Raw genomic sequence first — 15925 nt, forward strand, 5'->3', positions numbered from 1 at the left:
ACTGTAGTAAAGGATGGCCTCAAAGATTCAAGAAGTGTCATGGAATTTCCATGAATAAAGGGTGCGGAGAAAAGCGGTTTGCAAACCACGAAGGAGCTGCCAAGTATGTGAATGAATTTGCGAAACTCATAGCTGATAAGCACCTCAGTCTTGAGTGGGTGTATAATGCAAACGAAACTGCATTATTCTGTTGATGCTCACCGAGGAAAACACTAACAACAGAAGACGAAGAAGACCCCACAGGATTCTAACAATCTAAGGACAGACTTACCATCTTGGGGTAATATTTGTTTTATTTAAATTTCTAGCAGTCCATGGTATATGTTAGACACATGAGAGATGTATAATTAGTGGGTTAGAGGTGTGTTGATGAATTATTGTGTGACCACAGTTGGTCTGGCAAAATGGTTAATCCAGCAAGGCTTTAGAACCAAGAGTGCCGGAAAATCAGTGGTGTGCCTGTATATCCATCTGATATACTACACCGTTAATAGCTTATGGAGATCCTGGTAGCCAGAAAAGCATGCAAAAATATTTTGCTAGCCAAATGAACACTTCAACCACCACTGTAGGTATATGGTTATTTACCTTTAGGATTTGCATTCATGATGACCCCCTTGGATTATATATACTGTGTTGGATGACCTTGATGAGAAATGCTCATTATATATGTCATTTGGTGAGGAATTTGAAGAAGGACATGAGAAATGTGAAGTATTAAGTGACTTAAAGAGGGATTTTGACAGGATCATTTGGTAATGGAGGACTTTGGTAACAGATGATAGATATAGAGCTAGAATATTTCTAAAGGAAGATACCTCCAATAACCTCCTTACACTTGCCAAAAAATCTGTCACACTCATTTTTAGCATGTGTAGTGCACTGATTATGAAAATTTTCTTGTTATTTACCATTAACAATGCACCTGTTCAATAAATAAGAGTAGAGTAGGAAACCACGTGCATTAAAAGAAATTAAACCTTCACTGTCTTCCCCACACATGCCAGCCACTCTTACTTATCAGTTGGTTTTAGTATGTATAGTATGATAAAATAAAACCTATGTTATTCATGACTTAAGACAATATGTGCAAAACAATGTATGTTTTTTTATTTCAGTTGGCAGCCCTCCACTTTCCAAAAAGATTCAAAAAATTAAAAAAGATATGTTAAAATCTTTCAAATCATGTTACAGCAATGAGTTTACTCACCACTCAGTATTTTGTGGCTCGGGTAACTGTTCACTATCTCCTATGTGCTTTCTGGCATGTTGTAGTGTGCTGGTCATGCACAGTTATGTATTATGTGCACCCTGGATTCCTATTGTGGACTGTGGCCCCTTTCAGGCATTGTCAACAGTTGCCTGACAGCTCCTCAAAGCCATTTACATCTCACACAAAGTGCAAGAGGAATTTTAAGGCCTTGAAGAGAATATGGAGTTGTGCAGGGCAAGTCCAAGGCAGCATTTAAGGACTTCAGTATCAGCATGACAATTATTTATAAGATTACCAAGCTGCATAAGAAGGTCGAGGCATATGCTTTCATATGTTAATATTGTATTTCTTCTGTTTGAATAATTTTAGAATATTATAGTTCCTAAATTATTTAATATATTTACAAAACCTCGAATAACTGGAATTTTCTTTTCTAAACGGCTGATTCCCCAAGCATTTTGAATAACAATTGTTTTACTGTATTTCTAGATATACTCATGTTGTTCACCACTAGGTCTGCCTCTAAGAATCTGGGTGAAGCTTCTGGGGTAAACCATGGAAAGTTTTCTGGGGCCTGGATGTGAAAATGGAGCTGTGGTTTTGGTGCATTACACATGACAGCTAGAGACTGAGTTTGAACGAATGTGGCCTTTGTTGTCTTTTCCTAGCACTAACTCGTGCAGGGGGAGGGGGGTGCCATTTCATGTGTGGCAGGGTGGCAACAGGAATGGATGAAGGCAGCAAGTATGAATATGTACATGTGTATATATGTGTGTGTCTGTGTATGTATATGTATTTATACTTTGAAATGTAAAGATATGTATATGTGCGTGTGTGGGCGTTTATGCATATGTATGTGGGTGGGTTGGGCCATTCTTTCGTCTGTTTCCTTGCACTACCTCGCTGATGCAGGAGATGGTGACTAGGTACAACAAAAAAATGAATAAATGAAAAATAGATAAATGATAATAGTTGCTATGTTTATACAAAATACAAAGGATTGATTTGTGCTAGTATGGAGTACTGTTCTCACTTCTGGAATGGTTCTAGCTGTGCATCCTTAATTGACTTGACAGAGTTTAGTCAAAAGTGATCCTACTTAAAAACTCTCTTGGGTTAATTTCAAAACTTGATCCTCTTACCCTACACCACAATATTGGTTCATTTTTCCTCCTCTACAGGTATTTGATGTTTGCTCCCAAAAGCTGTTTGCTTGTGTGCCATTTACTCACTTTTGATGTCACCCTGTCATTTCATAAAACAAAAGCATAATTTTTTTAATGTACGTGTAGAAATCATTGCTGGAGGATGAGGTTAAATCTTGAAGTATAAGAGGGTAATGAGCATCTGGATTAGTTCTCTAAGAAAAAGACCTTGTTTTAACATCATAACAAACTTTTGCTGTGTGGATGTATGGCTATCTCATGTCAGTTTTACTGTGCACACTTGGTATTCAAGGGTTAATGCACACTTTATGCATGCATCGATGCCCCCAATGTGGGCATGCTTGATTCTGATCATGGGATGGAGGCAATACTGTGTTAGTTTGAAGGGGTGTTTCAGAGGAAGGTGGTTCCACACATGAAGAATTCAGTCTAAATTTCCTTGCGAAGCTAGGATGTATGTTGGACATGGCTTATCTTTGCATATTACTACACAATCCCATACACTTTATACCGTATAGTGTTCATTATATTGACAATACAGTTTTCTTACAGGACTCTCCTGCTCTGGGTCCTACGGGTCTAGAAGTCAGTGATGTTATCACAGCAATCAACAGGTGGCCAGTTACTAGTATAGATGACTGGCAACAATCTCTTGTGACCAGCATTACATCTGATCAAGTTGGTTTTTGTGTGCCAGAATCTGTCATTCACATGTATGATGAAACCATCCACCATGGTGAGTGTGTTTGATTATCTGATTATTACATTGCATGGGGTCTAGAAGTAGTTGTTGGTAGGCAGCCACAAACTAGGGAGTTATACTACCAGTACCACTTGCCTGGGTATCAGGAGAGTCAGTGATGGATGTGTAATGAGCCAGCACTGCAATGGCTGTCAAGTTGCTCTCCTTTGACCCCAATAGCTGCCTTTTCTTTCTTCCTCACCCACACATAGAGTGCTGACATTCTGTCCACAAACACAATTTGTCACATAACATTCGATGACACAACTCGCAAAACTTTCTTCCTGATTCTACATTTTCTTGTCAGTGCAGTACACTATCCCTGTCTTTTGACAAAATGGTAGGAGCATTAGATAGAAATTGTAGACTGGAACATTAGAAAGAAGCATCAGGTAGAAACACAAGGTAGAAGTAGTAGGTAGGAACATTAGCTGGGAGCATTAGGTAAGAGTAGTAGGTTCAAACATTTGGGAATAGTAGCCTTTGGGAACATTAGTTAGGGCCCTCTGAAAACACTGTGCTGGAATTGCTCGCTACCAGTGGCCTATTAAGGTGAGGTACTAAAGGCTAAGAAGTGGCACTGGATTTCATCACTCATGGAGATACTTTTGCTGTGGCAACCCCCTTGAGGGAGTTCTCAGGTGTCAAGAGATGATAGATAGATCTAGAATTCTGTTGCTTATTATTAAAGTTTTCTTTCTGTGCTGTACACAGTCTTTGAAGACATTTTACAACCCATCATGGTGATCAGCAACATAGACTCATGGAAATTACTTAGCTGATTGGTTACTTTCCCATCAGTCATCTTCAGGGACTCACACATCTCAAGCTGAATGCATATCCTGAGTATCAGATTGGGGAGGAACAATATTGTTTCAGGAGTGGTATTAGATATGAAGATTAGCTGTTTACTTAAAAGAATGTGTATTATGTGTTTAGAGAAACAGGAGGATTTGTTGTGGCATTTGTGGGTTTAGAGAAGCATATGATTGGATTGATAAGGATGCCTTGTGGAAGGTCTGATGGCTATGTGGTGAAGGAGGAAACCTATTAGAAGCCGTGGGAAGTTTTCATCGAGAGTGTATGGCATGTATTCAAGTAGGAAGAGAGGCGAATGAGTTTCCAGGTGAAGGTGGGTCACCTTGGCTGTTTGAATTGTTTATGGATGGGATGGTGAGGGAGGTAAATACAAGGGTCTTCGAAAAAAGGGCAAGTATGTGGTCTGGGAGGGGGCAGTGAATTTTTATTTTTCCAGAAACAGAAAGATTTGTATGTAGCATTTATAGGTTTGGAGAAGTATATGATTGGATTGATGGGGATGCCTTGTGGAGGGTTTTATGGTTATGTGGTGAAGGAGGAAAACTACTAGATGCAGAGAAGTATTCATCTAGAGTGTATGGCATGTGTACGAGCAGGAAGAGAGGAGAGTGAGTAGTTCCAGGTGGTGGGCCACCCCAGCTATTTAAATTGTTCATGCATGGGATGGTTAGGTAGGTAGATGCAAGGGTCTTGGAAAGAGAGATAAGTATATGGTCTGTAAAGGGTGGGGGATTGAGGGGGGCTGGAATTTTTTTTTTTTTTTTTCTTTTTTTCAGAGCACTGGTGGCAGATTTGAGTTACAAACTGCAGCAGTTGGTGACTGATTTTGGGAGAGTGTGCAAAAGGAGGAAGTTGACAGTAAATTTGAATAAAAGTAAGGTTATTAGGTTTAGAAAGGAAGAGGGATACTTTAATTGTGAGTTTGAATGGAGAAAATATGGAATTTAAGAGTTTTATATGCATCGGAGTGGACATGGAAGCAAATGGAACCATGGAACTGTGGAAATGAGTCTTAGGATGGGTGAGGGGGCAAATGTTTTTGGAGGATTTGGGAATGTGTGAAATAGAGCTTGGAGGATTTGGGAATGTGTGAAACAGAGCTATTACCTGGGAGGGTAAAAACTGGTAGGTTTTAAGGTGGAATGATTCCAGTGATGTATGGATGCAAGGCATGGGCTATAGATAAGGATGTGCTTAGTAAGTTGGATGTGTTGGAAATGAAATGTTTAAGGAAAATATGCGGGGAGATAGTTTCATTAAGTAAGAAAATGGTTAAATAGAGTTGGAAGAGTAAGAATGGGTGTATTAGTAGGAAGAGTAGTTGAGAGAGCTAAATGATGTCATTAATGTGGGAAACACTGAACAAGCATGAAAAAAATGAGTATGTAGAAACAGGGTCTGCGAGACCATGTCTGCCCCCACATATTTTTTAAGATGATGTCACACTTACATTTTGATACTTTGTCATCTTTCCTTTGGCCTTGGTTACCATCAGATGTCTTTGCATGGAATTTGCAAGCTTCCAGAAGTATTCTATGTGCATATTTTGGGTAATTAGGGTCTTGATCTTCTGAGTGAAGTGAGGCACTGATGAAATTATGCAGGAAGGAAGGTTTGACTTTCATTTGGTTTCAGCAGTTCTTGATTGAGTTAAGGTCTTCTTATTTCCCCAGCCACTCCAGCAGTTGAATATGTTTCTTTGATAACCAGTTCATCATCTTTCTAGCCTTTTGGCATGGGACACTATCCTGCAAAAATAATCTTACACATGAACCTCTGAAAAAAGAAAGCAGATGGTCCTCTAGCTCTAGCTCTCTCCAGTCATTGTAGTGTTTTTAGGTAAGAAATACAACCATTCCCTTAACATTGCACAACAAAAGCAATCCCAGATCAGTATCCAGTCTGGATGTGAAATGAGAATCATAATGGCAGGTACCCTCCTGTGTCCTCACTCTCCCTTGACTACACACTCTTGAAGGGACTTTCATCGGAAAACATCACTGTACTCCACTGTTGCTCACTCCAGTCCTTGTATCTCTTTATAAATGCAAGTCCTTTGCATGTCATTTCCTTCATAGGCAGGGGTTAGGCAGCTGACTGTGAGAGGGAATTTGAAGGATCTTTTTGCAGACGGATGTTGAATGCTTCTTTAAGAGACTTTTCCTAGGAGTTTTGGATTGCTTTTCTTGTTTGGCAGCTGAAATGTGGGTTTGCTTCAATACTTCTGGTCTTAAAAATCTTCCTTGGGTTAACCAGGGATAGGTTTTGATGGTGGGACGACGTTGCTGGGGAGGTCATGAGCACTGACATGTAAGTGCTTGATCATCTAATTTTTGGACATATCCTTTGAAAGTTTCAAAACCTTTTATTATTTTCCTCTTAAACTCATAGTACTGAAATTACTTGATGTCTTCTAAGTCTTGTTTCTTTAATTATAGGTGTTTATGTGCAGAGATTGAACAGGAAAGCATTTAGTTCATCACATTCATGATACCTTTAGAGTTTGTCTAGAAGACAAACAAGCATACTTTTTCACAAATCATTTAGTAAATTGCCTATGAATTTCAGCTTTTGAGGGTGCAGATGGTTCAGTCCAGTGTTGCAGTGGGGATAGCGAAGCCCATTTATGCTTTGAGTTAATGGAAGATAGAGAAGTGGACACAGGGGTTGCAGCAATGCAGCCATTTTCATGTTTGCCAGCACGCATGGCCGTCTCTATGAGGTTAGTGAACACATTATAATTGTCATGATGTTTTAACTGTAATCTTATAACATTTTATGCGGTAGTTAAGCACACTCATACTTAATGAATATTTGATGCTGTGGTAGTTGTTAGAAACAAAGAAGAAATTCCAGGAAAACAGATTTAATGTCAGAAGTAGCATAGTGTTAATAATTGGCTCAAGTTAAAGCTGTTGCAGGATTGGTATGTGTCCTGTCTTTGGACTTGGTTAGTGTTTTTACTGTTTTCATTTAGTTAGATCTGCTTCATTTGCTGAAAAGGTCATAAAATTCACAAAGGGAGATTTAACTTGTATTTAAATACAAAGTAATGGTTTATGTCTGTAGAACACTGATCTTACATGAAAAAGGCCATGAATTTGCAAATTCTTCCTCATTCACCCCGAAGGATGCCACTACATATCACATATATTGTGAAAAATGGGTTTGTACCATGAATAAAGAAAAAATTTTGTATATATTTTAATATAAACCTAATGGATACAGTGATAATATTTTATATTTTTCAGTACCAAGACATGCATCAACTCTGTTGTCTGCCCTACTGACACCCATTGCTTTGCACCATCTCTGAGAAATGCATCAAGACTCCTACAGATCAGTAGACGAGGACCAAATGGAGAACGCAAGGAGGATGTACTTTACTTAGGGCCACCTGTATATCTGTATCATACAGTATTCTTAACAAGTTTTATACCCAAGTTTTCTTTCCTTCCTCTGAGTTGGCCCAATACCATTGAGATTTTTTGCGACTACATGGTAAAGTTCTCAGGAGCCTTAGCAGTCCTGAACATGGTCCCCGTTTTGCATCTGGATGGCTACTGGATTTCTGGTGCAGTCATTGATCTAATTTTGGCATCGAGATGTGATCAAGTAACAAGAAGAATTATCCATGTAATTATTACAGTGATAGGAACTGTATTGTTATTTTTGAATATTGTAATTGGTATTTGGAGCATCATATAAATACTGTGATGAAAAATAGACCCCTTGTACCTTGGTTTTTTATTTTCACAGTGTGGTATACAGTATTGTGATGTTTGCATTGTCCAGTTTTTATGTTGTTTTTCTAGAAATTTTATTTGTCATGATGTCTAGTCTTATAGAAAGTGCTTTTCATTTTTTCATAGGAAGGTTTTGACAAAAGTTATCTAGGTGTAGATATGGTAGGATTTTCTTTTGTTGATTTTTAATTTGTAAATTTTTTTAATATTTAATATATGACATTGTACAAAACTGTGTATCTAATAGGTATTATGTTTTATTTATTATATTATAATGTAATTTTATGCTGAGTATATTTTCCATGATTGGGAAGGAGTGGATTGAAGAGAAGTTAGGGTGGAAATGTATGTAATATTTGTAATTTCAGATGTAATTTTTCTATTTAATTGTTCATAGATTCCGAATAAATATGTAACATGAAATCAAATATGTAAAAGGACAGATCTTGAAACTTCTGAGGAAACCATCTGTTATTGTTCTATGATCTTTAAAAGAATGAAGGAATGACAGTGTCAAGGATATGCAATAATATAAAAAGTGCTTAATGAAATGTTATGGTTCAGCATTCAAAACCTATGGGAACTCACATTCACAATGAGTTTTAGGCAAGATTGGTTTGGTGTTGACTGTGATTTATGCAAAGCCATTTATTCTTCCTGTAACTTTACAATAAAGTAACTCTATTTTGAGTTATTTGATGGTGTTTCACAGTAACTGTTATGTGACATTAAAATGCTGTACCTCAAAGCTGCTGATGGAAAGTAAAGCCTATGTTTAGCAGTCTGCATATTGTTGCTTGGTGCTGCCACGCTCTACCTGCATGGGGATGCACCTCAAGTTAGGAGTCATCTTTGATGAGCTTGTATCATTGTCAGTTCATGAAACGGAGTACAGTCTTATCAAGGAATTTCTCACTTTAAAGGAATTCATTTTCGTATTCAAGACTGTAAAACAGCCTTGAAGCTGCAGGGGCCCAGTGAAACGTGTCTTAGAGTTGTATAACTAATAATTAAAAATTCAAGTTACTACTGTTACTGTAATTTAGGTGGCACACACATAATCTTCCTTATACAATTAATATTTTAACAACCATTATCACTGGTTGAAATATATGCTGAAGTATGCTTCTTATTTTTGGATATCAGATACTTGAGACAATTCAATATTGTTGCACAGGAATGTGAGACAGCGACAAAGTATAAAAATATCAAAAGATAAAAGTGCAACAAAATATGACAGGGGAAATACAGATGTAAGTGAGAGTAAGATGAAGAACGAAAGATGGAGAAAAGATAATGTGAATCTTTTAAGCATATACTGGTCTCTAATATATACCAACCACCACATAACTTGCATAGCAAGTGTTCATGAAGAAAAAATTGCAGCCAAGGAAGAAATATCTTTCCTGTGGTAGGGCTGTCATAGGTGCCCAAGTTCAGATGTTCTTTTGTTAAAAAAAATACTGAAACTACAATTCAGATCAATCACCTGTTCAGTATGGTTGTCAGTAAAGTGCAAGAACTGTAGTTGACATAGATTTATTTGGAAAAATAAGGACAAAGCTAATCTAGTCCTGAAGTTACTGTAGTCTGCTTGCAGTTGGTTACTCTGTGAATGAGAAGGCACCTTCATTGAGACTGTATCCTTACTGAGGACTTTCTTGCCCCAATAAAGTCCATCATTTCCCAGCTATGGGAAGGAGCAGAAGTGTCATAAATTGGGTCCTGGAGCTGTATGGCTATAATAATGAATTACTTGCACAAGTGTAAAGGAGTATTAGCAGTGGTGTCTGTGACACAGTGATTACTAACATTTTTAGTTTTGCTGTTAACTAATGTCAGCCTCTGTTTATGAGTGGTAAACATGCATAAAATTGTTCACCTTTTATGTTTTAGGAATGGTAATTTTGCTTATGAATATTCAGCTTTTTTTCCCTTAATATTTGACATCCAAATTGCATTGACCAAATCTGTCATATGTTGGGAACAAAGGTAATACTCAGACATCTTTAACTCTGCAATATCAGTGTAAGATCTTGGCCTCAGAGCTATAAAATGAAGAAATGTAGTAAATTCCATTCATATTTAGGTTTGCAGGTTGGCTTTGCTGTCTTTAGAGAGCATTTGTGTCTCTACAAATTAATATGCTTTTAACCATGATCGTTAAATTTCATATTGTGCATGATCTCTTGAAATTGAATTTTTGTTTCTCCACTATTGAATAATATTCTTCTGCCTTTGATTAGGGTCTCTTTCAGTTCAAATTTCATTCCACCCTGCAAACCTAAAATTGTCACAATGCTCAATGCATTACTGTAATTCCAACATGCTCATTTCCCAGATACTAGAGTGAATCATCATTATTAATTATCTACGTTATCCACTTAAACTTGGCAGATGACTTTCTTTAGTGTTACATACATAGTGTTATATAGAAATAGTCATGAATTCTTTCATGGCTTATGGATTCTAGTATATCAGTCTTGTAGTGATTCAGTTCACCTGAAAACACTGTCCATATGAAGACTGACAGATGATCTTGTCTGCAAATAGGTTGTGATTTATAACTGTCTGAATGAAGACTGACAGATGATCTTTTCTGCAAACAGAGTTGTGATTCATATCATGAATTATGAATATAGTAACATCAGATGTATAGTAAGTATATCAGCTCACTTTCTAACACTCATTAATATGAAGATACAAGCAATCCTGCTTTTATACCTTTTTCCCTACCATTTTTGTGAACTATCTATCCAGTTAATTAAATGGCCACTTCTTCCTACTCTTCTTATTAGCACACACTTCTCTCATTGTCATTTCATACTCAACCCTCCTAACCACAATTATCCTCAAACATTTAATTTCCAACACATTCATCTTCCTCAGTACTTTTTTTTTTTATATTGCCCATGCTTTGTATCCATACAGCATTGCTAGGACTACTGTGCTAAGAAACATAACCATCTTTGTCCTCATAAACTGTGACCTCTCTACACATTCCTTACTGCCCTCAGGATTATCCCCTCACCCATCCTGTGGCTTCATCTCCCATTGTTCCATTTGCTACCATATCCATTCCCAGGTATCTAAAATGTTGTTTTTTCCAGGTTCTCTCTATGTAAGCTCACTCTTTAGCCCACCTATAATGTAGCTTCAGAAGAGGTAAAGGGGATGGTGACCAATTATTTGTTCTGAAGAATTTGTAAAAGAAATACTTGAAAGTGAGTGAACTGGATGTGGCATATAGAAATCTGGAGAAGGCTTATGAAAGAGTTGACACGGGGCCTTATGGAAAAATGCTAAGAACATGTGTAGTATATGGAAAGCTACTAAATGCAGAGGAGTTTTTATCAGAACAGTAAGGCATCTGTGTGAAAAGGATGGGAGAAGGGGTGAGTAGTTCTCAGTGAAGGAGAGTCTGCATTAAGGATGTGTGATGTTCCCTTGGTTGTTCAGTCTGTTTATGAAAAAAATGGTGAGGGAGGTGAACATATGGTCAGGTCTGTGACATATTTGGAGTGGGTGACCTAAGTTTGCAGATGAAATAGTGCTGTTGGCAGACTTGTGAGAAACTCCAGAAGCTAATGACAGAGTTTTGGAGAGTGAATTTGAAATTTAATGTGAAAAACATAAGGCAGTGTAATGCTACGAGGATATGAGACTGGATGGCTTAAGAGCAAGTCTAAACAAGAACTAAGAAGTTCAGTGCTTTTGATAACAGGGAGTGGATGTGGCAGCAGATGGAACTATGGAGATTGAAGTAAGTCATACAGTAGAGAAGTCACTGGTGTAATTGAGGTGTGTGGAAGAAGTATGTGTCAGTATGGGGTGATCAGTATGAATCAATTGATGAGAGGTTTTATAGTAGGCAGAGTAAGAGTGAGAAAGCTGACCAGGTTGCCCTGAAATAACTTGAGGATGAGCAAAATGAGACCAAGAGGACATGCATGTCCAAAGTGGAGGGAACAAGGGGAAAATTGACGAATGGAGTGAACAAGGCTTTGAGCTATTGTGGCCTGAACATTCAGGTTGAGATTTATTCAGCTGTGCATATGCATGTATTTTTATTTTGGTTGTAATAATGGTCATTATATGTAAATCAGATTTCTAGGAATATGATCTTTACATTGATAATATTTGGTCATAAAAGAAAAAGTCACCATCAGAAGCACCCATTAATATGACAATATTATTTAGAGACATGGCTTTTTTTTAAAACAATATTGATGACTTCGGTCACTATTTGACTTTGTACATAAAAAAATTCCCTGTAAAGTGACTTTCATAGATGTTAAAATTTGTCATAAAAATCAAAATCATCTTCATCGGAGGCCTCTCCCCCTGCACTAACACCATATGATTCTGAGTCAGATTCTAGATTTAACTGAAGAGCTGCCGATGGTCGAAGCTTGCTTCCATCTCCAACTCCAGGTTTTATATTTTCTTTGTATGATAATAAATTTGCTTTTGGTGATGTGGTTTTTGGTGAAGGTGTTTCCTGAGGATCTTGAACTTTGGATTTATTAGATGAATTATCTGTAATGTATACAGGAACCTTATTAAAGAGAAAACTTTTATGCAAATAATATGGCTAATATGACAGAACTTTTAAACTTTTACCAACTTTGTGACAGGTTAAGAATTAGACCTCTGATTTATGTAACATATGTCAGTGAATTTCAAATTATGAGAATGACAAAAAAAGTCTTCAAATTTCTGTGGTTTCACCTAACTGCTTCATGTGCCTGATTCCACCCACTGACAGCATGTCACTCCCCTATATACCACCCTGCCCAAATGCTTTCAATCCTACACATACTTTTACACTGGTGTTACTGAACTTCACCATTTGTGATTACACTGCCAGTGACAAGTCATCTTAAGAAATATTGTGGCATCATCAGCAGATGAAAAGGAGTTCACAATTTCTTTACTAATGCTTGCGGCACAGCTTTGAAACTGTAGGAGCCCCATAAAGGAGGTCCTTGGATTATATAACTAACTACATTTAAACATATGAAATTAAAGAATTTACCCCATGCTCCCCCAGTTATAACCTCTCTGTCACATCACTCAATATATTATTCAAATCTCCTACCACTAGTAATCAATCCCTTATATCAAAATTTCAGTAGCAATCACTTACTTTTTCCTAAAAGACTTGCATCTCTTCCTCTCTCCTCTTGCTACCAAGTGCATAAACCTTGATCATCACCTACCTCTTGTAGTATACTTTCATTTTTACCTTCACCAGTCTGGAACTCACTCATACTCTTTACCATATTCTCACAACTCCTACCTCAGCAGAAGGTCTACCACATCCTTTGCTCTCACGGTTGCACTAACTAGAAACTTTACTCCTTATGCTTTTCCAAACTATTCTTCCCCTCAAGATTACTTTCACTCACAGCCAGAACATCTAGGCTCCTTTACAAAACAATGCCTACCATTCCCTTCTCATCCTGGTTACATTACTGCACATTCAGACAGTCCCAACATAAGCCTATGAGGAGAACTATATGCTATGCTCCTTCTATGGTTTGGAGCTGCAGTACAGATAAGTTGACAAAATTCACAGGAATAATCCATATACAGGAACCCAAGCATCTGGCAGCAAATAATCATGCCACTTTGTAAGTGAAATCATCACAGTAACAAATATATGAAATATGCTTTAAGGACCTTTATTATTTTTCCCTCGACAATAACAAATATCATATATGAAACATGCATCAAGTACCTGTATTATTTTTCAATGTTGCTTGTATTGCTGCCTCTACACTGTCAACACTATCTGTATCTGTTCCTGGTGGAGGAGGCCAAAGAGTTGGAACACTGGAAGCAAATGGCTTGAGTGTTGATCTGGGGGAAGGAAAAGATATATCATCTTAGACATAGGGCTAATTTTATATATATTTATCATGTATTTTGGAAGTTGCTTATCAAGGAAAGAAGTAACCGCATATGTACTTTATTAATTTTCCTCAAAATTTTAAATCTAACAACATGGAAATGTACCCTTTAAAAAGTATTAACATGAATATTTTGAAAAGCTAACACCAAATGGACCTGTGTGGTGTAGCATTAGCGGTGCTGACTGTGACGCATTCATGGGTCACCTGAAGTCAATGGTATTGCTGTTGAATTTATCAAGAATGGGTGACTATGTTATTGATTGGTTGGTGGTTGGTAAGGATATTCAAAGTATGTTTGGATCAAGAAGTGCCTGAGGATTGGTGGAACAACTCAGGGTAGGTACAATTACAAAGTATACAAATGATTAATACTCAATGCAGTTCACGTAAAAGTTTCTAGGAAGAGAGAGAAGAATTTAAATGAAAAAATAAGGTATGTAAGAGACCAGCTGGCCTTGACATTTCTTAGAGGCCCTGCAGTGGGAAAATTGAAAAGAGCACCCTATCCTTTACTGATCATTGTCTTCTTTGCTTGTATTAATACTATTGCCCTATGTCTCGCTCTCCAAACTCCATGACGTTCTTTGAAGATCTACCACAACCTGTTTCTCTTTTACTGTTTCCTATTATTATTTTTATGTTTTTGTTTTCTTACACCTACAGTATTTCCCTTCTTACATGTGCTTGCTAATCAGTGCTCCTTTTCTAAGTAATTATTTTTTCACAGTAAACGTGATGACTACATGAAAGTCAAAACAACATCTAGTTCTTCAATACGTGTTTTAAGTGTTAATGTTAGGTCTTCTATAAAAAAACATAATGAGATAAGACATTTGGTAAACATTCCACTTTGGCCTATGTATTTTATCTGCAGAAAAGAATGCATGACTGATTCTGTATTAAGTATTTTTACAGTACTCCCTTCTGACGAGAAAAAATCAACAATACATATTTACCAAGATCATCTGGAAACTTATCAAAAGCAGTGAGCAATAAACAGAACATCTGAGTATACTTTGATTTTAATCTGGAGTAAAAGAAGAGAACAAGTAAAGAGTCTGTGAACCTTCTGAAACCCCAATATTCAAGAAAGACTCTACTAACTAATGCTCAATTTTATCTTATTTTTGCAGTTGGCAGATATTTATCTCTAGACATTAAGGAAATTTAACCACATGGTTAGTGATATGGATTTATTAAGTGCATATTTGCCTCCTCCATCTTGACTAGAGAAGCAATGAAAAACTTTAAACTTTCCTCATTTAATTGTTGCAACAGTATACTTCTGTAAAAGTATGAAGTAATCTAAAGGAATACACAGATCTAATGGGAAACCCAGGTGATATGCTGCTTGTAGGAGGGCCAGATATTACCTAAGGAGAATATGGTTAACTATTAGTGGTTCAAGGTTAGGGAGATAAAAAAACAGATTATACTAAGGGGTGACCACTCAAATGAGAAAGTGTGATTTGCACCTGTTTATTGTGTCTTTGTGTTACCGTACTCCCAGAAAAGTCGTAGGTGTGTGCATCTATGATTCACTGTCAAGTACACAAGAAACTGAAATGTGTTACTTACTTCTTTAACTGAACTTGCTTTAAGTTTTAACCATTTCTGCATTAACCTTTAACTTCAGTGACTAGAAAACCTGGTACACTCTGTATGTACAAAAAACTCTTAAATTAAAACATATATTTTATATTATTTATTATACTTTGTCGCTGTCTCCCGCGTTTGCGAGGTAGCGCAAGGAAACAGACGAAAGAAATGGCCCACCCCCCCCCCCATACACATGTATATACATACGTCCACACACGCAAATATACATACCTACACAGCTTTCCATGGTTTACCCCAGACGCTTCACATGCCCTGATTCAATCCATTGACAGCACGTCAACCCCGGTATACCACATCGATCCAATTCACTCTATTCCTTGCCCGCCTTTCACCCTCCTGCATGTTCAGGCCCCGATCACTCAAAATCTTTTTCACTCCATCTTTCCACCTCCAATTTGGTCTCCCACTTCCCCTCGTTCCCTCCACCTCCGACACATATATGTTCTTGGTCAGTCTTTCCTCACTCATTCTCTCCATGTGCCCAAACCATTTCAAAACACCCTCTTCTGCTCTCTCAACCACGCTCTTTTTATTTCCACACATCTCTCTTACCCTTACATTACTTACTCGATCAAACCACCTCACACCACATATTGTCCTCAAACATCTCATTTCCAGCACATCCACCCACCTGCGCACAACTCTATCCATAGCCCACGCCTCGCAACCATACAACATTGTTGGAACAACTATTCCTTCAA

General features: G+C 37.5%; 1 protein-coding gene and 1 long non-coding RNA gene across 2 annotated transcripts in view; one reads left to right on the forward strand and one right to left on the reverse strand.

Annotated features, from left to right (window-relative positions):
- The window catches only part of S2P (membrane-bound transcription factor site-2 protease), a 31431-nt gene extending 18064 nt beyond the window's left edge, over positions 1–13367 (forward strand). The window contains exons 7-9 of the mRNA XM_071670985.1: positions 2932–3115; positions 6509–6662; positions 7192–13367. Coding sequence (XP_071527086.1) covers positions 2932–3115; positions 6509–6662; positions 7192–7648 — 795 coding nt within the window. The 3' untranslated portion in view covers positions 7649–13367. The remainder of the gene's footprint in view (positions 1–2931; positions 3116–6508; positions 6663–7191) is intronic.
- LOC139754017 (uncharacterized) lies at positions 11737–13567 on the reverse strand. Its single transcript, XR_011713804.1, has 2 exons — positions 13430–13567; positions 11737–12225 (listed from the first exon to the last, which is right to left on the reverse strand). It is a non-coding gene; the product is annotated as an uncharacterized lncRNA (long non-coding RNA).
- Positions 13568–15925: the final 2358 nt, after the last annotated feature.

The sequence above is a fragment of the Panulirus ornatus genome, chromosome 16, assembly GCF_036320965.1.
Source record: "Panulirus ornatus isolate Po-2019 chromosome 16, ASM3632096v1, whole genome shotgun sequence".
Lineage (NCBI taxonomy): Eukaryota > Metazoa > Arthropoda > Malacostraca > Decapoda > Palinuridae > Panulirus > Panulirus ornatus.